The sequence below is a fragment of the Geotrypetes seraphini genome, chromosome 4 (genome assembly GCF_902459505.1).
Source record: "Geotrypetes seraphini chromosome 4, aGeoSer1.1, whole genome shotgun sequence".
NCBI classification, from domain to species: domain Eukaryota; kingdom Metazoa; phylum Chordata; class Amphibia; order Gymnophiona; family Dermophiidae; genus Geotrypetes; species Geotrypetes seraphini.
In genome coordinates, this window is record NC_047087.1 from 136,226,964 (window position 1) to 136,251,753 (window position 24,790).

The window sequence follows — 24,790 nt, forward strand, 5'->3', positions numbered from 1 at the left end:
ACCAGGGACCAGAAGTGGGGGACTTCTTGGAGGATGCGGGGATGCCCAGATTGTCCTCTCCCATGCGCACTTCCTTAAATAGACCAATACAGGGGAAGGAAATACAATTAGCGGTGAAACAACTAAAGAACCGAACATCCCCGGGCCCTGATGGGTATCCCCCGGAATTTTATAAACTCTTACTCACACAACTTTGTGGACCCTTGGAGGCATACTATCAAGCGGCGGAGGAGGAGGGAGCATTTCCGGAGGGAGCTAATCATGCATATATAACGTTAATTCCAAAACCAGGGAAGCGTGAAACAGATATAGAATCATATCGGCCAATTTCTCTACTTAATGTAGATATTAAAATACTGGATAAGATACTAGCCAATCGACTGGCCACATTGCTTCCTCAATTGATTGTGTCTGAGCAGGTTGGCTTTGTCAAACAGCGCCACTCGGTCCTCAACGTTCGAAGATTATTGACGGCCATTCACAGAGCTCAAGTAACACGTACAGATGGTATATTGGTAAGCTTAGATGCGGCAAAAGCCTTTGATAAAGTCAACTGGAATTACCTATTTTCTGTACTTTCTTACATGGGTTTTACCGGTTGGTTTTATGATATGGTTCGATTATTATATACGTTACCCACCGCTAGCATTTTGGTGAATGGTATGAGGACGACATCTTTCCAGATAGCGAGAGGGACGAGACAGGGTAGCCCTCTCTCTCCTTTGTTATTCTTGCTCTATCTGGATCCCTTTCTGCGATCACTGCAGATAGACGACGGTATATTGGGTCTTCCGGAAGGGGGATCTCAATTACGTGTCTTGGCATATGCCGACGATATGCTGCTGACCTTAGCTGATCCTCAGGCCTCTCTGAACAGAGCGTTAGCCATCTTGGACGAATTTAGCTTCTATTCCGGATTGATACTCAATTTTCAAAAATCCTTGGTACTTCCTCTGTCTCGAGACCTCCCGGCTAGGTGGAGGGGGCCTTTTCCTCTAAAATGGGCAACCACTTCCTTGACATACCTAGGTATAAAAATACCAATAGACATCACCAACTTATATTCAGAGAACGTCCTACCACTCTTGACTCTCACTCGACAGAAATTGATTACTTGGAGGGACTTTCCTTTATCATTAATGGGGAAAATTGCATTATATAATATGGTGCTGTTGCCTCAGTGGCTATACATATTTCAAATGCTCCCTCTATTACTGACCTCTAAACATGAGAAAGAGGTGGGGAGATACTTAACTTCTTATTTGTGGAATGGCAAAAAGGCTAGGATTTCACTGTCTATTTTGATGCTTCCTAGGATCCAGGGGGGACTGGGCCTCCATAACATAAGACTGTTCTCTTGGGCGTGCCAGATGAGGCACCTGAGTGATTGGTTCCGGGGGACTAGCCACTTTTCGGCTACTCCTTCGGAACTGGTCCTGTGTTCCCCATATCACTTTAGTTATTTGTTGCATACCTTACATCTTCCTGTGGGACCCCCACCAGTGGGAAAATTTCTTTTTCAACCGTTACGCTAAGTGTGGAGACGCTTATGTAAAATGCTAAAGATCAACCCAATAGCTACAGCTTACCTGCCTTTCCTGGACAATAAAGACTTTCCACCGGGGACTTCCAAGTTTCTGGTATCGGTGTGGAGAACGTCCAATCTGCAATATATTTCTCAGGTGGTAACGGCACAGGGCACGGTTCCACCTTTCACGGTGATGCAGACTGAATATCATTGGACACCTCGGGACTGGTTGGCGTATGTCCAGATGACTTCTTATATTCGCTCTCTCCCATCAGCAGGGCTCACAAACCATAGTCAGGAGCTGATTTCGGAAGCGTTATGTTTAACGGCACAAAACCAAATTCCATTGAAATTTCATCTACGCTATCTACGCGAAAGCTTGGGGTCCATTTCTTATGAAATATATGCGGCCCGCTGGTCAGGGGATTTGCCATGTGAGGTGACCGGCCAACACATTCAACAGGGACTTCAATCCATTCACACTATTACCTCTCAAGTGACCCTTGTTGAATTGAACTATAAATTCTACTTACGACTGTACAGATCACCAACCTACCTGTATGGTGCAAAACTTAGTACAACAGATGCTTGCAATAAATGTGCCCAACCAAGTGCAACATTGGGTCACCAGTTTTGGACATGCCCACTGGTACAGGGCTTTTGGATACAACTGCAGCAGCATATTGCTTCAATGTGGCACCAAGGATATATTAATCGTCCAGAACTGTTGTTTACGATGGACTCACTCCCCCGGGGGGCCCCGAAGGGATTTCGAGGCTTTTTGGCCCGGACCTTCCTTATGGGAAAGAAAACAATACTACATCATTGGATTGCATCAGACCCACCAACATTGCCCTTCTGGCGAATTCTGATGATTCGACAAGCATCGCTGGAGCGTATGTCTTTAATTTCTTTGGACTCTCCTAGGGGTCAAATATTTTGTTCTGTTTGGGAACCCTTTTGGTTAACGTTGACTCATAGAGCCCGTAGTAATCTATTGAACCCATAATAGTTTGACAGCTGGAGGATTCTTGTTGTTGTAGAGGGAAGTTGGGGAGGTGGGTGTTGGGGGGAGGGTGGGGAAGGGAGGGGGGTTGATAATGATGTGATTTGTGTATTTCTGCTTTCTTGTAAATTCAATAAACATATTTAAACAAAATATACTTACAGAGGAAAAATTATCCATTCACACAGCTTTAAATTATTTCTCTTTAAAAGTCAACTACTGCTCCCATGTGACTAAGTCATTTAAGAGCATGCACTGAAAATCCCATGTCTCAGTGAAAGAAAAGGGGAGTGGCCAATCCACTCCCACAGACCCTACATTTTCCTATATGACTTCTCTAGTACAATTGTTAGAGGTAATTATATTTCAATCTGAACCCTTAAATATGAAAGTCCCTATGTTATTAGTTCACTAAATGTAATTCATCATTTTGTATATCCAATTAGCATTTCTAACTTTACCTTGCAAAAAAGGACAGGGAAACCCCCTCCCCTGGAATATAATCTCTGTAGTAAGAAGAAAAGTCCATCTCTATAGCAACCAGGTCAAAAGCCAAACCTTATCTGTTCTGCAGGTCTCTGGAGACTGGACACACATTGAAACAATGGGACTTCATAAAACTAAGCTACAGCCTGTGTGTATCTTCTCTGGTCTTCAACAGAGCTTATATATTAATTCTAGTGACATGAGAGAAGGCCTGCTCCTGTTTCCAGTGACCTCAGCACAAAAACACATATTTAGGTCAATATATTATCCCCTGTATGTTTTATCTGGTTTGTGTTCTGGCTTCTCCAATTATAATTTTATCTAGCCATTTAAATCCTCCTCCTTTGCCCTTGGATAGGTCCTTATCTTATAAACAAACCCTGACTAGTAAATCCAGAGCAATGGAAGGAAAATATAATGGCTATTTTATTTTTCATGCTTGTCCATTCCACCACATAGCTGTCCATTTTTAATAGGCTGCCACGCCCAGGTTCAAAAGAGCCTCATCAACAGGTCTTAATGCCTTCCCTCCATGGCTCATGATAGGTCAACTTCTGCACAGGATCATGGCGCACCAGGGGCTGGTTATTCTAGTAGCACCAGACTAGCTGAGATGACCTTGACATGCAGACCTGGTTCGTTTGCAAAGGAATCAAAATCTCAAGCTTCCCTGTCATCCCTGGATGCTCACGCAGAGTCCAGTTGCCCTGCAGGATCCAGAACACATTGGTCTTGTGGCAATGGCTTTTGAGCAGACAGCGCTAGCTTGTAAAGGCTATTTGGATGGAGTGGTATCCACCCTTCCAAGATGTAAGAAGGGGACTATAGAGCATATGTGAAAGCCTGGAAGTGCTTCCAAACTTGGTGTGTTCAGAAGAAGACTTGAGCTCGGCACTGATTTGTGGTACTTGCCTTTCTATAGGAAGATCTGGAAAAAGTCCTAGCAGTTGGCTTCCTGAAAGTTCAGATTGTGGGGCTCTCCTATTATGGGTCTAGGATTAATAAGAGCACCATAGCCATACATCCAGATGTGACTAGATTTTTAAAGGGCGCATTACACCTCTGTCCTCTAGTGTGACAGCCTTTTCCTTTTAAAAAAAAAATTATTTATTTTTCAGAAAAAGCAACAATACAAATAGCAGAACATCAAAGTACAGATACTGTGGCACCCCACCTTTTCCATTGTGGAATCTTAATCTGGTTCTTCAGGTGCTGGCGAGAGCGCCCAACGAACCTCTAAAGCAAGCTTCCCTGATGGACCTCACCATCAAGTCGGTGTTTTTGGTAGCGATTACCTCCACTTGACGAGTGTCAGATCTTCAGACTTTGTCCTGCAGAGATCCATTTTTCAAGAATTTCAGATTCAGTTGAAGTCTTATGCACAGCCCCTTCTTTCTTACTGAAAGTCATTTCTAGCTTTCACATCAATCAAGAAGTCCGCTTACCTGCCTTCACTCCTTTGGGATGGAGAAAGAGTGATCAAGTGTTGAAATTGTTGGATGTGCACAGACTCTTTCTTGCGATATCTAGAGGTTATGAACAAATTTTGATTGTTGGATCATCTGGTCGTATTGGCTGGGGCTGCTTGTAAAGGTCAACCAGCCTTGAAAGTGACCATTTTGAGCTAGATCCTTATGTCCATTTTTTCAGCCTATATCAAAAATGGAAAACATCCACCTATATCCATAAAGGCACATTCTACTAGAAGCATAGCTTCCTCATGGGTGGAACCTTCAGTGGTGTCTCCAGATGAAATCTGTAGAGCTGCCACTTGGTCTTCTCTCCATACATTCACAAAGTTTTACAGGGTGGACTTGGCAGCCAAACAGAACTTTGAATTCAGATCTTCAATTCTGAAAGCAGGCTCCTCTGTCCCAACCTAAACTCAGGGGACTGCTTTGATACGTCCTACACATTCAGGGATGGAGTGTCTATCATACTAGAAGGAAAGATTAGGTTCTTACCTCGATAATCTTATTTTTAGTAGACAGACACTCAATTCCTGAAACGTCTCTGTCAGATTTTCATTTGCCTGCTTACTGCCTCAAAAGTGCTGGGGAATCCAGACATCTTGTTTATTTCCTTTGTCCAGCCTTGACAAGAATAGAGGACGCAAATGCTGCATTGAAGAAGCTATGAAATCTCCCACACTTGTAGTGCAGGTGGCGCTCAAATTGGTGACTTGTTATTTATTGCAAATGGTTAATAATAATAATAATTTTATTTTTTATATACTGCCTAACCAGGAATGGTTCTAGGCGGTTCACAACAAATGAAAACTGATCATACAGCGAAGAATACAATTTAAAGTTTGTTTATCTGTTACATGTTTAATGATATGAGCATAGCAGATATGTTTCTTGGGGAGTATCCCCATACCCCTCTCTCTTCTGTTTCCTCTCCATGGCTGTCCATCTGTTTTGGTACGAACTGAGGAATTGGAAGACAGCCCAGAAGGATGGGAGGTGGTTCAAAAGAATGCTAATGAAGCTCCCTACAAGAATTCTCATGAGAAGGGATTGACTACCCACATGTTCAGAAATGGAGTGTCTGCCTACAACTAGAAAGAAGATTATTGAGGTAAGAACCTAATCTTTCCTTCCTTAGGCTGAAAAATTCCCTCCACTTAGTATGCTTACAAGTAGCAATGAAACTCTCCATTCCAGCCCAGATTTTTAAAGGGAAGCGTAATATGAGACTATCCTCTCCAGAGACACAGAAACATAGCTCTCTTTTCTTGTACTGTCCCTTGCTCATACATAGTAACATAGTAGATGACGGCAGATAAAGTCCCAAATTGTCCATCCAGTCTGTCCAACCTGATTCAATCTAAAAATTTGTTGGGTTTTTTTTTTTCATATTCTTAGCTTCTTCAGTCAGTGCCCCCACCAGGTTTACCCAAAATCAAGTAAATGCTGGTATTCCTCAGGTGACATTTTCTCAGTCTTCAGTCCTAATCTTTTTCAACAGCCCTACCACCATGACCACTCACTTTTTGTGTAATAGGTCTGGTAGTCTTGACCATCAGATTAGATCCCCCCCTTTGGTTGAGAAGGTTGTAGAGAGGCCATTGTTTGTTTTTATGCTCCACCACCCATCACTATGGGATGAGCTCAACCCCATCAGTCTTACTCTTTACAAGCAAAGAGTAGGGAGCCTGTCTGTTCTGCTTGAGTTTAATCTTTATTATTTGGGGGGGTTATTATCTGGTTGGAGGCTTTTGATGCTGAAGAATCCTGGTCACCCTGGGGTATCTCTGGCTGCGAGAAGATTCAGATTCTTAGGGCTGAGATCTGTAGCTCACAGGCACATACTTTGCATGATCCCTGTGTGGCCAGTCTGCATCAGTTTTCAGAGCTCAGGGTTCATTCCCTTGGGAGCAATCTCGCCTCAGGATTGTCCGCAGTGGACTTCAGTTCAGACTGAGTGGGTTCTGTGGTGGTTTATTCAGGATCAGGGCTGACTGCGTTTCTCCTTCCTCCCCTTCACACACACATGATGTTGCACGGCTCCAGTGGAGGTCTAAGGGTTCACTCCATGTCACGAACTAGACAGCAGTCCAAAGAAATAGGCCATCTGTTGGACTCCAGGCTTTTCTGAGGCAAATATCTTTTCTCTCACCTCTGATCATAGGTTTCCCTATGCAGCTCCAGCATAGCAGCTTCGCACAGTGAATAAGGCTATTGCAGCCTATGGGAAAAATTGGAAGGGGGGGGTCTTTAAAAGTCATTTTTGACAGTTTCTGAGGTTAGGGATCAGGTCCCTCACTTCCCAAAACCTCTTCTGTTACATCTACTCAGGAGTCCTTATGTTAGGTATTCAGTCAGCACCTCCCATATTGCCAGTGGAGTGGAGGGCCCTTTTCAGTTTTTTTCTTTTGCAAACGAACTGTGCTGAGTTATTTCTGATCTGATCTGCTGTGCTTAGTTTTTCTTATTTTCAGTTATAAGTTCGTTTTTCAGAGGCTTTGGTGCCCTGAGACCCCATATTTGGGGATTCTCTGCTTGGGAAAGATGCAGATTCCACAGAGTTGGTCCCTTTCTCCCAAAACCCCTTCCATGCACTTTTTGAGTTTGTGTTTTTTCTCATGGCTGTTTTAGGTGCCAGAATCGCTATTGTGGAGACCATCTTGGATTTCCCAATTTTATTTTAAAAGCCTCCACCTGCCATAACACCCCTTATTTTTGACAAAAAACAGTATAGATCAGTGGTCTCAAACTCGCAGCCCGCCAGGTACTATTTTGAGGCCCTCGGTATATTTATCATAATCACTAAAATAAAATAAAACAGTTTCTTGATCATATGTCTCTTTAGCTATAAATTACAATAATATTATTAAGACTTAGCTTAAAGGAAAGATTTATAAACTATAAAGAGTTTTACCTCATGCAAAATTGTTATTTCTTTAATAAGACATTAACTATTTTTTTCTGAGGCCCTCCAAGTACCTACAAATCCAAAATGTGGCCCTACAAAGGGTTTGAGTTTGAGACTACTGGTCTAGAGAAAGGCTACTAAAATGGTCAATGATCTTCATCATAAGGTATATGGGGACATTACAGACTTAAAGATCTCAATATGTATATTTTGGAGGAAAGGCAGGAGAGGGGAGATATGATAGAAATGTTTAAATAGCTACTTGGCATAAATACGGATTAGGCAAGTCTCTTTCAGTTGAAAGGTAACTGTGGAATAAGGGGGCACAGGATGAAAGTGAAAGGGGATAGATTCAGAAGTAACCTCAAATACTTTTTCATGGAAAGGGTGGCGAATGCTTGGAATGGTCTCCCAGTGGAGATGAATGAGACAAAAGTGTATCTGAATTCAAGAAAGCTTGGGACAAGTACATTGGATCTTTAAGGGAGAGGAGAGGATAGTAGATGGCATGGTTAGGCAGACTAGGTAGTCCATAAAGTCTTTATTTGCTATCTATATTTCTATAAAGACTAATTGCAAAAGGAAGACAAGTTATTAGGGGATCATTGTGGCCATCAGCTTCCTAATGATCAGATCTCATTAATAGTAATCCAATCCCTAGTCTATGTGCAAAGTGCTCTCATTTCAACCTTCCTACACTAAACGACATTCAGCGTGTCATGCAATCCTTGAACCCCAATGGTTCAAACTCTAATTCCATTCCACCATTCATTCTAAAACATCACTTTTCTATCTTCGACCCATTTATTCTTAAACTCATTACCAAAAGCCTTGTCACAGCAACAATACCATCAGCCTGGAAACATTCTTTAATTTATCCTACAATTAAAAAACATAAAGATAGCACTTCAGAATGTGCTAACTACAGACCTATTTCAAACCTTCCATTTCTTTCAAAATTAACTGAGAAAATAGTATTTAACCAGATATCTGATTTCTTCAACCAAACTTATGCTTTACATCCTAATCAAACTGGTTTTCGTAATAATCATTCAACAGAGCATGCTTTATTAGGCCTCACTACTTCCATACAATACTATCTTGATCAACATAAATCTGTTATTCTTGTTTCTCTAGATCTCTCCCGCCTTTGACATGATAGATCACTCATTACTTCTCCAAAGACTTGCCACCATCGGAATCTCCGAACAAATTCTTGACTGGTTCTTTTCTTATTTCTCAAATCGTACTTCCATCGTATCCTTTAATAATACATAGTCTACTGTATTTAAAAACAGTTTCGGAGTTCCATAAGGATCAATACTCTCCCCTTTACTCTTCAACATCTATCTAGCCCAGTGGTCTCAAACTCGCGGCCCGCCAGGTATTATTTTGAGGCCCTTGGTATGTTTATCATAATCACAAAAGTAAAATAAATCAGTTTCTTGATCATACATATCTTTAGCTATAAATTACAATATTATTAAGACTTACAGCCTCTTTTACAAAGCTGCGCTAGCGGCTGCGCTGCGCTAATGGCCCCGAAGCCCATAGAAATTTAAAGGGCTTTGGGGCTGTTGCCGCGCGGCAGCCGCTATTGTGGCTTTGTAAAAGAGGCCATTAGCCAAAAGGAAAGATTTATAAACTATAAAGAATTTTACCTTATGCAAAATTGTCATTTCTTTAATAAGACTTTATGTATTTTTTTCTGAAACCCTCCAAGTACCTACAAATCCAAAATGTAGCCCTTTGCTCACTTTATACCAATCAATTGGTCTTACTGCATACGCTTATGCGGATGATATTCAGATTATCTATTCCATAGACTCATCTAATGCTAATTACATCAGTCTTGTCAAATTAAAGCTCAACAAGATTAGTCACTAGCTTAGTGACAATATGCCCTCGTTGAATATCACTAAAACTAATTGTCTTCTCTTTCCTTGGAAAGAAAATATTTGTCTAACTTCCCCGATAACTATCAACAATAAACCAATAAACTTTGTTAGTTCGATCAAAATCCTTGGGGTATTGATCGACAATAAACTATCCTACCATTTTCAAATTAGTGCAGTTGTTAAGAACTGTTTCTGGAAACTCAGAATGATTAAATCCATAGCCAACATTCTTGATTCTCAGTCCCTTAACATTTTAATTCATTCCCTCATAATTTCCAAACTTGACTACTGCAATTCTCTACTCAAAGGAGTCTGCCAAAAAGACAGCTGACATTTACAATTAATCCAAAACACTGCCATAAAAATTATAACAAACAAAATTTGATCACGTTACTCCCCTGTTAAAAAGTGCTCACTGGTTACATATCCATCACCATATCACTTACAAAATTGCTTTAATCTCCTTCAAAACTATGAAAACCAAGGAACCTACTTTTATCCATAAATACCTGATACCACATGATCCTCCGAGAACCTTAAGATCTGCATCACAGCATCTTCTTAATGTCCCATCCCTAAAAATCATTAATACCCATAGGGCTTCTTCTTTTGCAGCGATAGCCCCAACAATATGGAATTCATTACCATCATATTTAAGGTCTGAACAGAATTTAGATAAATTCAAGGGAGCCTCAAAGCTTCTTATTTAAAGATGCATTGATTTTTCCCTTTCCCCTTGTTATTATCCTTAATTGTTCTCTCTTTATTTCAAATTGTATTTCTCCCCACTATCCTATTGTCTCATGTAAGTAAAGTTATGTCATTAATGGTTTGTTAACTGGACCCCTTTTTAAATTTTTTAATGTGAAACACTTAGAATTTATGATTAGCGTTTTATAAAATTTTTAATAAACTTGAAACTTGAACTTGAAACATACATTCCTTCATATAAACAATGATACACTACAAAGTGAGGCAATGCAAGCAAAGAAGTGTTTAAAAAAAGGATTGTAGATAGTGACATTTGCTATCTCCTTTAATGTGTTTCAGGGAGTCTACATATTTAAAAATGGTGCTCGTTACACTGGAGAATATTTTGAGAACAAGAAGAATGGACAGGGTACTTTTATGTATCCAGATGGCTCAAAATATGAAGGTAAAGTGTTTTAAGGGTATCAAACTATTTTTCTTTTACCTTTTGTAAGTGATATACGTTAACATTTACTATGGTTTTTTGCCATCAAGCAGGGTTAAATCAGGTGCACAAGTAGATGATATAATCTGATTGTGCTATGATGAAACACCTCTCTCAGAGTTTAGAGCTAGAGTAAACTTCTAAGCATGTGCAGCTGTTTCACACACACAGTGGTGTTTTTGTAGCACTCTGCCAAACAGATGTTCTGTGTTCTGGCATTGTCTTTCTTTAAAAAAAAAAAAAGGTTTATTTTGTTCTTCCTTGAAATGTCCCAAATGAAGTCAGGGTTATGCTCTCATTCACAGAAATTTGAGAGATTCAGAACTTCAGTATTAACTTAAAATATCTAACAGTGATAGGCAATCATTTGCAACAACATTGCATTTCATCACTAAATGAAAAAAGAAGCAAAAAAAGCACAACATTTACACCCCCCTCCCCCTCTTTAGCCAGTGGCAGTCAGCTAAATTATGCCTCGACATTCAGTGACGGGCCATGTCTAGGCACCTACACTGCATATAACTTTAACATAACATAACTTTATTTTTCTATACCGCCTCAATCAAAAGAATTCTAGGCGGTTTACACAAAAGAGAAAAACTTGACAATCAGCGAAATACAAAATATTAATAGTAAGAATACAACATACAGTGGTGCCTCACACAACGAACTTAATCCGTTCCAGGAGCAAGTTTGTTATGTGAAACGTTCGTTGTGTAAAACGCGTTTTCCCATAACAATACATGTTAAAAAAAATAATTCGTTCTGTAGCATAAAATATGCTAAGATGACATAAAAAAAGATAAATTTTTGGTTATTATTTTTATTTAGATACATCTAAAAACATAATTGTTTTTTAAAACAACACACATTTTTTAAATTTTAAGACAGACTAAGTAGAGTCTAATTTTACAGTGAGAGGGCAGAGTCTCAGCGGCAAAAACTGGGACTTAACTGTTCATTTTTTTTTTTTTTCTACCGTGTTTCCCCGATGATAAGGCAGGGCCATCAAATAAGACAGCCCCCCCCTTTTTAGAAAAAAATGTAAAATAAGGCACCCCCCCGCAAATAAGCCACCCACCGATACCTGCGCTTACCCGAATCGGGTGGTACGGTGGGTGACTCCGTGTGGTCCCTGGCACCCCCGACACGATCGGGGCAAGAGGGAGCTCAAGCCCTCTTGCCCCCCCGACTCCCCGACACGATCGGGGCAAGAGGGAGCTCAAGCCCTCTTGCCCCCCCCGACTCCCCGACACGATCGGGGCAAGAGGGAGCTCAAGCCCTCTTGCCCCCCCCCGACTCCCCGACACGATCGGGGCAAGAGGGAGCTCAAGCCCTCTTGCCCCCCCGACGCCCCGACACGATCGGGGCAAGAGGGAGCTCAAGCCCTCTTGCCCCCCCGACTCCCCGACACGATCGGGGCAAAAGGGAGCTCAAGCCCTCTTGCCCCCCCGACTCCCCGACACGATCGGGGCAAAAGGGAGCCCAAGCCCTCTTGCCCCGCCGATTCCCCAACTCCCCGACAATATCGGGCCAGGAGGGAGCCCAAGTCCTCCTGGCCACGGCGACCCCCTAACCCCACCCTGCACTACATTACGGGCAGGAGGGATCCCAGGCCCTCCTGCCCTCGACGCAAACCCCCCCTCCCCCCAACGACCGCCCCCCCCCAAGAACCTCCGATCGCCCCCCCAGCCGACCCGCGACCCCCCTGGCCGACCCCCACGACACCCCCAACCCCCTTCCCCGTACCTTTCTGTAGTTGGCCGGACAGACGGGAGCCAAACCCGCCTGTCCGGCAGGCAGCCATCGACGGAATGAGGCCGGATTGGCCCATCCGTCCCAAAGCTCCGCCTACTGGTGGGGCCTAAGGCGCCTGGGCCAATCAGAATAGGCCCGGGAGCCTTAGGTCCCTCCTGGGGGCAGGGCCTGAGGCACATGGTCGGGTTGGGCCCATGTGCCTCAGGCCCCGCCCCCAGGAGGGACCTAAGGCTCCCGGGCCTATTCTGATTGGCCCAGGCGCCTTAGGCCCCACCAGTAGGCGGAGCTTTGGGACGGATGGGCCAATCCGGCCTCATTCCGTCGTTGGCTGCCTGCCGGACAGGCGGGTTTGGCTCCCGTCTGTCCGGCCAACTACAGAAAGGTACGGGGAAGGGGGTTGGGGGTGTCGTGGGGGTCGGCCAGGGGGGTCGCGGGTCGGCTGGGGGGGCGGTCGGAGGTTCTTGGGGGGGGTGGTCGTTGGGGGGAGGGGGGGTTTGCGTCGAGGGCAGGAGGGCCTGGGATCCCTCCTGCCCGTAATGTAGTGCAGGGTGGGGTTAGGGGGTCGCCGTGGCCAGGAGGACTTGGGCTCCCTCCTGGCCCGATATTGTGTGGGGAGTTGGGGAATCGGCGGGGCAAGAGGGCTTGGGATCCTTTTTGCCCCGATCGTGTCGGGGAGTCGGGGGGGGGGGGCAAGAGGGAACCAGGCGGAGAGAGGGCAGTTAAGCGCAGTGCCTGCGCGGAAGGATGCAGCTCGGGCGACTTCGTTGTGTGAAACGAAGTTCGTTGTACGGATCAAGACATAAAGTTCGTTGTGCGCAGCGTTCGCTGTGCGAGGCGTCCGTTATGCGAGGCACCACTGTATTAACTAAAAATACAATAAAAAATGTAAGTTAATGCAGTAAAATTAAGAGTTACATGTATCAAATAGTATCAGGACTGTTGTTTACTTGCTTGAAATGCAAGCAACCTGTCTAAAAAAGACCTAACTTTACAACCTAAAATCTTCGGGTATGCAAATAAGTTACAATTCCTGGTTACCCTCACGGGGGTTATATAGCACGAAATGAGATAACTAGTAGGCCCCCTGGAGTGGCCAAATCATGTTGCACAAATAGCAGGTCTATCTTTGGTTGCTATAAACTTAATCAGCAAGAGCAAAATATTGATTTAGCCAGTTAAGTTTAGGCCAGCCAAAAACAAACCGGATATTCTTATACAATCCCCCTTTATGCTGGGAACAGGTGGAAAGTAGTGTTCCCCTGTTGCCAGGAGCTGTAGGAACTTCAATTAACTGAAATACAGCCCCTCCACTGTGTTCATCTCCTGGACATGCTCCCTGGATACCAGTTTTGTATTCCTACAAGCCAAGCTGTAGGAGCTTTTCTCTTCTGCTCATGTTTCATTTCTTAAATTTAGTGTATTATTTTGATCTTTTTCACAGGTTTGCCCTTTTGCTGTGGAAACACCCTGCGGAGACATCCTTTCAGCGGGAGATTGCAGACTTTGGAGTAAAATCTGCCTCTGGGGGGTTACCTGCCACTGCAGTAAGCCCCCTGGACAGCCTGCACGTCAAATCGGGGCTCCGGAATCGGGAGCTAGCTCACCCCGGGTTCATCCACTAGTGGGTGGAGCGCAGGCTGCGTTGTTCCATGGAGGCGTGCCCAGGATCGGGACCTGACTGCTTACCTTCCCTGTGTCATCCGGAGGTATTGGAAGTCACTGACCAAGGTGACTGGGTAGGTGAGGCAGTCAGAAGACTTTGAAATCCAATTTTCCAAGTTCCTGAGGCTGCATGCTGTATTCAGTTTGCCTTTATTAATATTTGGTATAAATAAACATAGCCTGCATCTTGTACATTTTGATCTGCAGTTTTTTCTTGTTTTTTGTGTTCAGTTTGCCTGCCATTTCTCCCTTACAGCACAGAGCACAGTGAGTAGCTGTTTGCCTGCCATTTTCCAGGGTTCCCTTTTTTTTCCCGGGCTATTGTAGGGCAAAATCAGCACCCGTAGTGGCCATTTTGGATTTTTTTCTAAACTTTTAAAAGTATATTTTTTTATACTTAGATGCTTCGTTTTTGCTCCAAACTTCTCAGATTGCCTCCTCAGGACATGATGACATGGATTCATGCCTTTTTTACAGCGGATGGCTGTCAGATTCATAGCCGTGTTTCACTTGCACCACGGCCCACAAGAGGGGTGAGGGGTGCACGGACTCAGAAGTGTGATGGCGTTTCAGCAAAACGCAGCGCAGTTCCGGTGAAAAGTCTCATAAATCATCTAAGCACTCCACATCTGAGGCGCACAGAGCAGCCTTTGCGGGGGTAGAATTTTTCCCCCCGGAATTTGTGAATATGATGTATCTGGTATACTTGGTTAAAAAATCCATGCCTGTGGGCCCCCTCAAAAGCCAACCCAACCTGATGGTTCTTCTCCTCTGCTGGACGCATTCTGTCTCTGTGCTCCCAGACAGGGCCCATGGATTGGAGGTGGACGATACCTGCCATTGAATCGGGATCTTTTTCCATTCCCCTGCTTTGTCAGGTTGCCTCGGGAGCATCCGCTGATGTGGCTAATGTACCTGACCTTTGTGATAAGGATTCCGGAGTAGATTATGTGTGGTTCCTGAGATCTAGTAGATGATCCCTCTGTTCGCAGATTGTTCAAGCCTAATCGTATTGAGGATCTCATTTCAGAATCCCTGCAGGAATTGAACCTGCAGTCGGCTCAGACCGCTCAGGCAGAATGTTCCTTGATGAGTGATCAAAGACCACTCTCTGCCTCCTTTCCTGATAATCCGGATCTGGTCTGGATTCTTTCAGAGGTTTGGGATAACCCGGAGGGTCCCCTTAAATGCACCTGAGCCATGGCCAAAGCTTTATCTCATGGCGCCAGAGTTTTCCAAGAGCTTTGCTTCTCTGAAGGTGGATTTGGCTGTGGCTCAGGTCACCAAGCGTACCTCTCTCCCCTCCGATGGTGAGGTGGTCCTGAAAGATGGACAGGTGGGTAGATTGTATTCTCAAACACCTTTTTGATTCTGCAGAGGCTGGGGTCAGAGCGACTGCAGCCACTTCATTTGTCGCACGGGCGTGCCATTCCAAACTTCGCCATGATCCTGATGTCATGGTCCTCTGTGATCTTGATTTTCTAATTTCAGGAGTAGATTATCTGGTGGACGCTCTTATGACATGATTAAGGTCTTTGCCAAGCTGGGTGCTTATTCAGTGTCCGCCAGAAGAATGTTAAGGATACGACAGTGGTTCGGGGATTCTTCCTCTAATGCCACTCTGAGCAAGTTGCCCCTCAAGGGGCAACTCCTGTTCGGCCAAGGTCTGGATGACCTCATGGCGAGTGTTCAGGACCGTGAACCTAAGGTTTTGCCAGGTAACAGACCTTGCCCATCTAGGAGTTTGGGGCGTCCTAATTTTCATCCTTTCCGGCGCCCACAGTACACCGAACCTCCAACCATGGGTCAAAGATGGCCAACGTGGCACCGATTTTTTAAAAAAAGGGTTCCAGAAGAGATCTGGGAAATTATAGACTGGTGAGTATGTTGGTGCCGGGCAAAATTGTAGAGACTATTATTAAAAATAAAAAATTACAAATCATATACATGGATTAAAGAGGCAAAGCCAAAATAGATTTAGTCAAGCAAAATCTTGCCTCACCAATCTAGTACATACTTCAAAGGAGTGAATAAACACATGGATAAAGGTAAGCAGATTGATATTGTGTATTTGGATTTTCAAAAGGTATTTGATAAAATACCTCATGAAAGACTGCTAAGGAAATTAAAAAGTCATGGGATAGGAGTTAATGTCCTATTATGGATTAAGAACTAAACTAAAACTTAGGGCTCCTTTTACTAAGCCGTGTTAGGGCATTAACTTGCGGAATAGCGCATGCTAAATTGCTGCGCGCACTAGACACTAACGCCATCATTAGTTCTAACCACGTAGCGTGGGTTTAGCGTGCGCTAAAATGCTGCATGTGCTAAAAACGCTAACGCAGCTTAGCTTTGTATACCGGGTCATCAACCAAAGAAAGCTTGACACGGTTAACAATAATTAATAAAAATATACCAAAAGTTGCAAGAGAATTCATTTTTAAAATATTTTGCAAATAGAAAAGTTTTTAAAGATTTGTGGAAGACTTGGTAAGAACTAGGACATCGCAAGGTTAAAGGAAGTTCATTCCATAGTTGAGAAAATCTAAAAACCAAGGAAAGACTAAAATACTTGATTCCTTTGATTCCTTTCCTAGAAGGGAGGGAAAGCTTAAATTGTTGGGTACCTCTCGCATAAGAAAATCTGTAAACATTCCATGATAGAAGAACAAAAGGAGAAAAAATACCATACAAAATCTTAAAAAATAATACATACACATTTAAATTGAATTCTAAGATGAACCGGGAGCCAGTTGAGGCTCAAAAACAAAGGAGTCACGTGGTCAAACTTGCTCTTTCCATAGATCAACTTCACAGTGGTATTCTGAATCAATTGCAACTGTCAAGTCTTTTTATGTTCTTTGCCAGATACGGTCTCCAAAATTGAACACAATAGGGACCTCACCATCGACTTGTACAGGACCATCAACACCTTCTTTCTTGTACTGGTCACGCCTTTCTCTATACAGCCTAGCATCCTTCTGGTAACAGCCTCCGCATTGTCACACTGTTTCTTTGCCTTTAGATCTTCACACACTATCACCCCAAGGTCCCTCTCCCCATCCGTGCATATCAGCCTCTCACCTCCCAGCACATACAGCTCCTTCCGATTTCTAATCCCCAAATGCATTAATCTGCACTTCTTTGGATTGAATTTTAGTTGCCAGATATTAGACCATTCCTCTAACTTTTGCAGATCCTTTTTCATGTTTTCCACTCCCTCCTCAGTGTCTACTCTGTTACAAATCTTGGTATCATCTGTAAAAAGGCAAACTTTTCCTTCTAACCCTTCGGCAATGTCGCTCAGAAACATATTGAACGGATCGGCCCCAGCACCAATCCCTGAGGGACTCCACTACTCACCTTTCCCTCCTCTGAGCGAATTCCATTAATCACTACCCGCTGGCGTCTGTCCATCAACCAGTTTTTAATCCAATTCACCACTTTGGGCCCTAACTTCAGCCCATCAAATTTGTTCAAGAGCCTTCTATGAGGAACCGTGTTAAAGGCTTTGCTGAAATCTAAGCAAATTACATCTAGCATAGGCCCTTGATCTAATTCTCCTGTTACCCAATCAAAAAATTCAATGTGATTCGTTTGGCATGATTTACCTTTAGTAAAACCATGTTTCTCAGATCCTATAACCCATTAGATTCTAGGAATTTCACTATCCTTTCTTTCAGTAACACTTCCATTATTTTTCCAATGATCGAAGTGAGGCTTACCGGCCTGTAGTTTCCTGCTTCATCTCCGTGACCACTTTTGTGAATAGGGACCACATCCGCTCTTCTCCAATCCCCAGGAACCACTCCCGTCTCCAAAGATTTGTTGAACTAATCTTTAATAGCACCCGCTAGAACCTTTCTGAGCTCTCTCAATATCTGGGAAGGATCCTGTCAGGTTCCTTCGCTTTTTCAAGTTGTTCATAAACACTTTCTTTCTCTTTTTCTCCTCTCAGATTGCAGGGGGAGAGGTAGTTTAGTGGGAGACCTGTTAGAAGTAAATTACAGTAGTCTAAGCATGAGGTTACAAGATTGTGCACAAAGGTCCAGGTAGTATGCTCAGAGAGGACGGGACGAATTCTAGTGATGTAGAGATAGAAGCAACAGGCTTTAGCAGTCTGTTGGATATGCATAGAAAATGAGAGGTCGGAGTCAAAGACGACTCAAGTTTATGAGCAGAGGAAACAGGAACAATAACATTATTATTTACAGAGAGAATGGAGGAAGAGGAGCAGAGGAAAGAGGAGCAGGAGCCTTGGACAAACTTAGTTTCAGGTGGCAGCAGGACATCCAGGCAGTAATGTCAGCCAAATAAGCTGAGACTTTTTCTTGGATTTTAGGTGAAATTTCAGGTGTAGAGAGGTAGATCTTGAAATCATCAGCATAAAGGTGATACTGGAAGCCATGGGAGGAGACCAGGGCACCAAGCGGTGTAGAGAAAGAAAAGAAGAGGTCCTAACTGCACACTAGCGGGATAGCAGCAGAGGAGGACTCACCAGCACATGCACTAAAGGTGTAATGGGAGAGGTAGGAGGTAAACCAGGAAAGGACAGATTCACAGCATCCAAACAAGGACAGCGTATCAAGAAGTAAGCAGTATCAAAGGCCTCAGACAGGTCAAGAAGGATGAGGATTGAGTAAAGGCGCTTACATCTGGCGCTCAGCAGAGCAGGTACAGGAACACAAGTAGCGGATACTAGAAATGAGCCAAGGCTGAGATTTGGTAAGCCTGACCGAGCAGGGAACAGGGGGAGCAAGGGTGTCCAGTGCAGAGGACAGAATAGAGTTGTATGATGAGACAGCCTCATAGACAGACTTAGATAATATAGTGGAGGCTAGGAGAAGTGAAACAGTGGTAGAGAGTGTGGAAGGTTGAGGGTTTGAAGATTTCAAAACCTTTTGGTGATGACTAGGTGTGACTGAGGGGAAGGGAGAGTAATTGTGAAGGTTGTCAGATGATCAGAGATGGGGAGCAATGAAGTAGAGAAGTTAAAAAGGGAACACTTAGAGAAGACAAGATTGAGGCATTGGTCTTGCCAGTGAGTAGGGGTAGTGAAGCATTGGTGAAGGTCAAATGAGGAGGTTAAGGCAAGAAACTTAAGAGGCATAAGTGTCAGAGGGATCATCAGCATAAATGTTAAAGTACCCAAGAAGGAGTAAGGGACAAGATAAATCAAGAAAGACGGAAAGCCAGGAGTTAAACTCAGTGAGAAGGTAGGAAGGGGACTTGTCGAGGGCATGATAAATGACTGCTATCCAGAGAGATAGAGGAGTGAATAGGTGGATGGGGTGGACTTCAAATAAAGAAAGGCAGTGTGATTGGGGTGAGAGAAGAGGTTGAAATCTGCAAGAAGGAGAGGGAAGAAGCCCAACACCTCCGCCTAGACCAGTAGAGCATGGTATATGGGAGAAGTGGGTATTCTTTATGTATTTTCTTGGATATGGGCAACTGAACACTTTTGCATTGGATTTTTCCCTATGTTCAAATCGGACTTAATGTATGTTTTGATTATGCCCCTCCATATGTGTGCAGTTATGAAGTTACTCTTGAATGTCTTACAGCAGCGTGTTTTTTATTTTAGGAGAATGGGTGGATGACCTAAAACAAGGACATGGAATTTATTTATATCCCAATGGAGATACTTATAATGGAGAGTGGTTGGATAATCAAAGGTTTGTACTGTATTTGCATAATTTATATGTTCTGTCATCCTCTGTTTCTTCTTGCCAGATTATTGAATATTCACTTCTGGGGAAGATAGTTAATTGGTTAATTTCTCCATCTGTTGTACTCAAATCACTTTATAGAGTTTTAGAAAGAATTCATGGGCTATGGGGAATAATGAATCTGAGGGAAAATATAAGGTAGAACATGAGAGTGGAGAGGAAAGGATGACCTGGCTTAAAGGAACAAAGGATTATTTACAAGGGGAGATTAATTTGTATTTGAATATTGTAGTTATAGCTGGTGCCTTGAAGTAAGTGGTGCTCATATTTCTGTGTTGTGGGTGATGATAATTAAATAAAAAGTTTTAAAAAATATATTGGGGAATCTATAATAATAAAATTCTAAGCGCGCATGCGCACTCTTACCATGTGCTTCCCTGATCTCTGATCTGTCGGGCTGTGGCAGGTAAGAGTGCGCATGTGCGCTTACTACACATCTTACACTTCAAGGACACCCATACACTACTTTGAACTTCTCCTCGGTCAGCTCTCGCTGCAGACTCCGCAGGCTGCCCTTGCATCGCTTCAGCTCCACTTCCTTGTCCCGCACGGAGAGCAGCTGCATCGCAGGAGCCTCCTCGCCCAGGAACTCCGCTCGCCAGTGCTGGGCCAACTCCTCCGAGTCCCACATGCCGCTCTGCACTGGGAAACGGCAGATGGGGATCCCTCCGCCTGCACCGGCTGCTCCAATACCCACCGAAAACTTTTCTCTCTCTCTTTTAGCTATTCGGCGCTGGCGCTTCCGCTTTTGAGCCCGCTGTCGGCGCCTGCAGGCCGCGGCGGCTTGAGGCGGATGTCGGTGGAGGGCAGACAAAAAAGATCGGAGGTAAGGATTGCTGCTGGACAGGGGAAGAGGTGCTAATGGACAGGGGGAGCAGGAAAGAGGTGCTGCTGGCTAGGGGGGAGGTAAAACAAAGGGAGAAGGGCTGCTGCTGGATAAGGGGAGCAGTGAAGGGGTGGTGGTGGACACAGGGGAGGTAAAAGGAAGGGAGAATGGACAGGGAGCAGGTAAGGGGTGGTGGTGGACAGCCGAGGAAAAAGAAAGACAGGCTAAGGAGAGAGAGAGAAAGAAATAAATACAGACACACACACATATTCTAGCACCCGTTAATATAACGGGCTATAAGACTAGTGATTTGTTTATTAAGCAACAGCAACTTCAAAACAGACACAAGCAGTCAAAACAATGTTCCAGTGAAGTTAACATCAAAATCTGCAACAAACCATAAATCAGGTGCTCAGTTTTAATTGTCCAATCCCTCTCTCCCCCCCACCCCCCAACAGTAAAAAAAAACAGTTGTGACACATAAAGATAGTGAGCTTTGGTTGGGTGTTCAAAAGCCTGCTGCAAGCCATTAATGTTAAGGTAGTTCAGAAGGGTTCCCAGGTGGCCTGGAACACCCGACCTGTTGCAGATGAAGTCTGAGACTTTATAATGTTCCATAATCAAAATATGAATCATACAGGAGTGTCAAGTCTGTTCAGTGGATGGGTCAGGTAAAATCCAAAAAGTGAGTACACTTCTCAAAATCATCAAAACAGACAACTTGAAAAACTGTTGTAATCCTTTTCTTAACGGCTGAGATCTAGGCAAAATTCCAAAAATAATTGAAACCAATGATTGCACAATGACCTGCCAAGTGTTTGAGATAAGCTGAAAGAGCCATTGCCAAAGAGGACGGCCTGTCTCCACATTTCAGACAAACCTCCATTGCTGTGATCCGAATTACAAATGTCTTCTGGGGAACTATATATAGGTATATCAATCTCAACTTCTTATCTAGCCTTTAGAAAATCATTGAAAACTCACCTGTTAAGTAAATATTTTGACTAATTTATTGTGATCATACTACAAATGGTTAGTATCTTTTAGTTGTCAACAGTTCCCACAGAGGGCCTGTTTTGCAAAGCCGTGCTAGCGGCTGCTGTGCGGTAAGGGCCCCGAAGCCCATAGAGATTTAAAGGTTTTTGGGGCTGTTGCCTCGCGGCTTTGTAAAACAGGCTGAGAGTTCGATTCGTCTTCACTGTGGTGGAGCCAGGGGAATTTCTAGTCTCCCTGGATTTGACAGAAACTTACCTGCACATTCCAATGTTCCCCGAACACTGAAAGTTCCTGAGATTCCATCTGTTAGAGAGTCATTACCAATTCTCATCACTTCTCTTTGTATTGGCAACGGCATCCCAGACCGTTGTGGTGATAGCTCATCTCCACAGAGCGGGTTGGCAAGTATTTATGTTTATTAAAAACTTTATATATCACATAACGACCTAAAAGGATCCAAGTGGTTTACAATGCATAAATCACATTCATCATGAAAAGAACGCCATTAAAAATAGAAAAGGAAAGATTAAGAACAAAAGTTTAAAAAAAAAAATTTTTCTTCATACTTGGATGATTGGCTCATCAGAGCCCAGTCTCTAGTGGAAGGAGAAAAAGCAGTAGCAGCAGAGGCTGGGTTGGATTGTGAATTGTCAAAAGAACCTCCTAGTCCCATCACAATCCTGTCAAATGTAATGCTTTTCCCATGGAAAGAGGGACTTAAATTCGACTCCCCCATCACTCTTACAGGTATTACCTTTCAGGCGCGTTGAGACGTGGTGTTCGGTGAGCGTGTTCTGGTGTCGGCCCTTCGGGGGTCCCGCCCGTGATAGGAACTGCTTTGGTACATCCCATTTGTAAAGATGAACCTCTACTGGTCTGGAGAGTGCTAAAGAAGGAGAAATTAGGTTCTTACCTGCTAATTTACTTTCTTTTAGTTTCTCCAGACCAGTAGAGGTCCCCACCCTGTCTGTTGTGTTTTTAGGGCTGTTGCACAGGCAGTTTTGTTTTTTGCTGCAGGTTCTAGCATTTTTCTAGGGCCGAGGAGTATTAAAGAACAGCAGCTGTGGCTCGGCTGGCTTAGCTGGCGAGCTGTGGGGACATTTTCCTTCTGGTATCTCTTCTCTGCATTTTCCAACAGCATTTTGGGTACATTAGTTGTTACTCCTGTTCGGAGTATTGTTTATTTCTGTTTTCAGTTCTTGGTTCTGCTTGGCTATTCGGCAGACTGATGAGAATAGAGAAGGGGATATCTTATGTACTATCTCACAGTTTTGTTTTCAGTCTCCACCTGCTGGTCATGATTGGATATATATCCATTTGTAAAGATTAACCTCTACTGGTCTGGAGAAGCTAAAAGAAAGTAAATTAGCAGGTAAGAACCTAATTTCTCCTTTTCCACAAGAAGAGGGTAACATAATTATTACACCTATTATTAAAAAAACAAAAAGGAATCAATTTCCTTACCCTCAAATTATAGACCAATAGCATCCATCCCCTTCTTTACAAAGATCAAGAAGGGGTTGGTGCAGATTCAACTAACAAAATATTTAGAATCTCATTCTCTGTTTCATGATTCTCAGTCAGGTTTTAGATCTCGTTATAGTACAGAGACAGTATTAGCCACACTATTGGATCATTTGAACAGCCTTTTGAACAAGGGTAGTAATGCGCTGGTGCTTCAGTTTGATCTGAGCAGCGCTTTTGACTTAGTAGATCACTGCAAATTGTTAGAATTTTTGGATTCTTTAGGAATCCAGGGTAAAGTATTTTCATAGTTTAAAGGATTTCTGGAATCAAGACTATCAAGTTAAATTTAAAGATGCACTCTCAGTAATTTGGAAAAATCTGCATGGAGTCCCGCAGGACTCCTCACTCTCTCATACACTTTTTAATGTGTACCTTCTTTCGTTGGGTTTTTGGATGAGTAAACTGGGCTTGAGGTTGTTCAGCTGTGCAGACGATATCACAATTGTTATTCCTTGTTGTAATACGTTATCCAACAGTACTCAGTTTATTGAGTCTGTGTTAAATATGATGGAATCCTGGATGCAGGAATTCAAGTTGAAATTAAATCAGGAAAAAACAAAATTCTTTTTTGTGTCATCACAAAAGATTATTTTTGATCCAATAATTAAAATCAATTCAGTATAATTTACAATAAGCCCTACAATTAGAAACTTGGGAGTTGTTTTTGACCAGTGTTTGACCATGAAAAATCAGGTAGACGCAGTGGTTCAGAAAGGTTATTATACCTCATGGAAATTACGAACTATTAGATCCTACTTTAATGCTACTGCTTTTACAATTTTAGTCCAGATCTTACTTCAGAGTATTCTAGATTATTGTAACATTGTATATTTGACAAGTACTAAGAAAAATTTGGCTAGACTGAATTTGATTCAGAATAGGGCAGTAAGCAGTGGCGTACCTAGCATATGTGGTCATAAGATGTTATAGTGAGAATATATTTTGCAGAAGCACTGCAAAGTGAGTAACAGCTCTAAATCCGCTCTAAAAAGAAGGAAAAAGCCTCAGAAAAGGCCCTCCCACCGCCACAAAGATGGAATAAAGGTGGTTAAGCGGTAACCTCACAGGCAAAACCTTCGTTTAAACTTGAGCATTTCGAGCAAATAACTATTACTTCACATATGCAAAAATTCTTGATAGAGGATAAAACCACTTATCTTAAGCTGATCGGCACACCGACGGAGGCCAGCGTTTCACCGACAAGCTACATCAGGGTGTGACCCGACCGATCAGTCTTATAAAGAGCGAAAACAAATGCTTCAAAAAAGTCCAAGAAATGGCTTCCATTTGGACTTTTTTGAAGCGTTTGTTTTCGCTCTTTATAAGACTGATCGGTCGGGTCACACCCTGATGTAGCCTGTCAGTGAAACGCTGGCCTCCGTTGGTGTGCCGATCAGCTTAAGATAAATGGTTTTATCCTCTATCAAGAATTTTTGCATATGTGAAGTAATAGTTATTTGCTCGAAATGCTCAAGTTTAAACGAAGGTTTTGCCTGTGAGGTTACCGCTTAACCACCTTTATCCCACCTTTGTGGCGGTGGGAGGGCCTTTTCTGAGGCTTTTTCCTTCTTTTTAGAGCGGATTTAGAGCTGTTACTCACTTCGCAGTGCTTCTGCAAAATATATTCTCACTATAACATCTTTTGACCACAATTGTCTCCAATTGAAAGTGTTGGTTATATATACATTGGTTTTCAATATATCTGAGTTTTTGTACCTAGCATATGTGACACACGGGGCCCATTATTTTTTTACCCCCCCCCCCCCAGTGACAGGTCAAAAGTGCGTGACGACAACCCAGCA

The 24,790-nt window shown here is 43.2% G+C and overlaps 1 protein-coding gene across 1 annotated transcript in view; it reads left to right on the forward strand.

Annotated features, from left to right (window-relative positions):
* Window positions 1–24,790, forward strand: part of RSPH1 (radial spoke head component 1) — a 158,452-nt gene that overhangs the window by 25,317 nt on the left and 108,345 nt on the right. Inside the window, exons 3-4 of the mRNA XM_033940179.1 lie at window positions 10,346–10,451; window positions 19,495–19,585. Coding sequence (XP_033796070.1) covers window positions 10,346–10,451; window positions 19,495–19,585 — 197 coding nt within the window. The remainder of the gene's footprint in view (window positions 1–10,345; window positions 10,452–19,494; window positions 19,586–24,790) is intronic.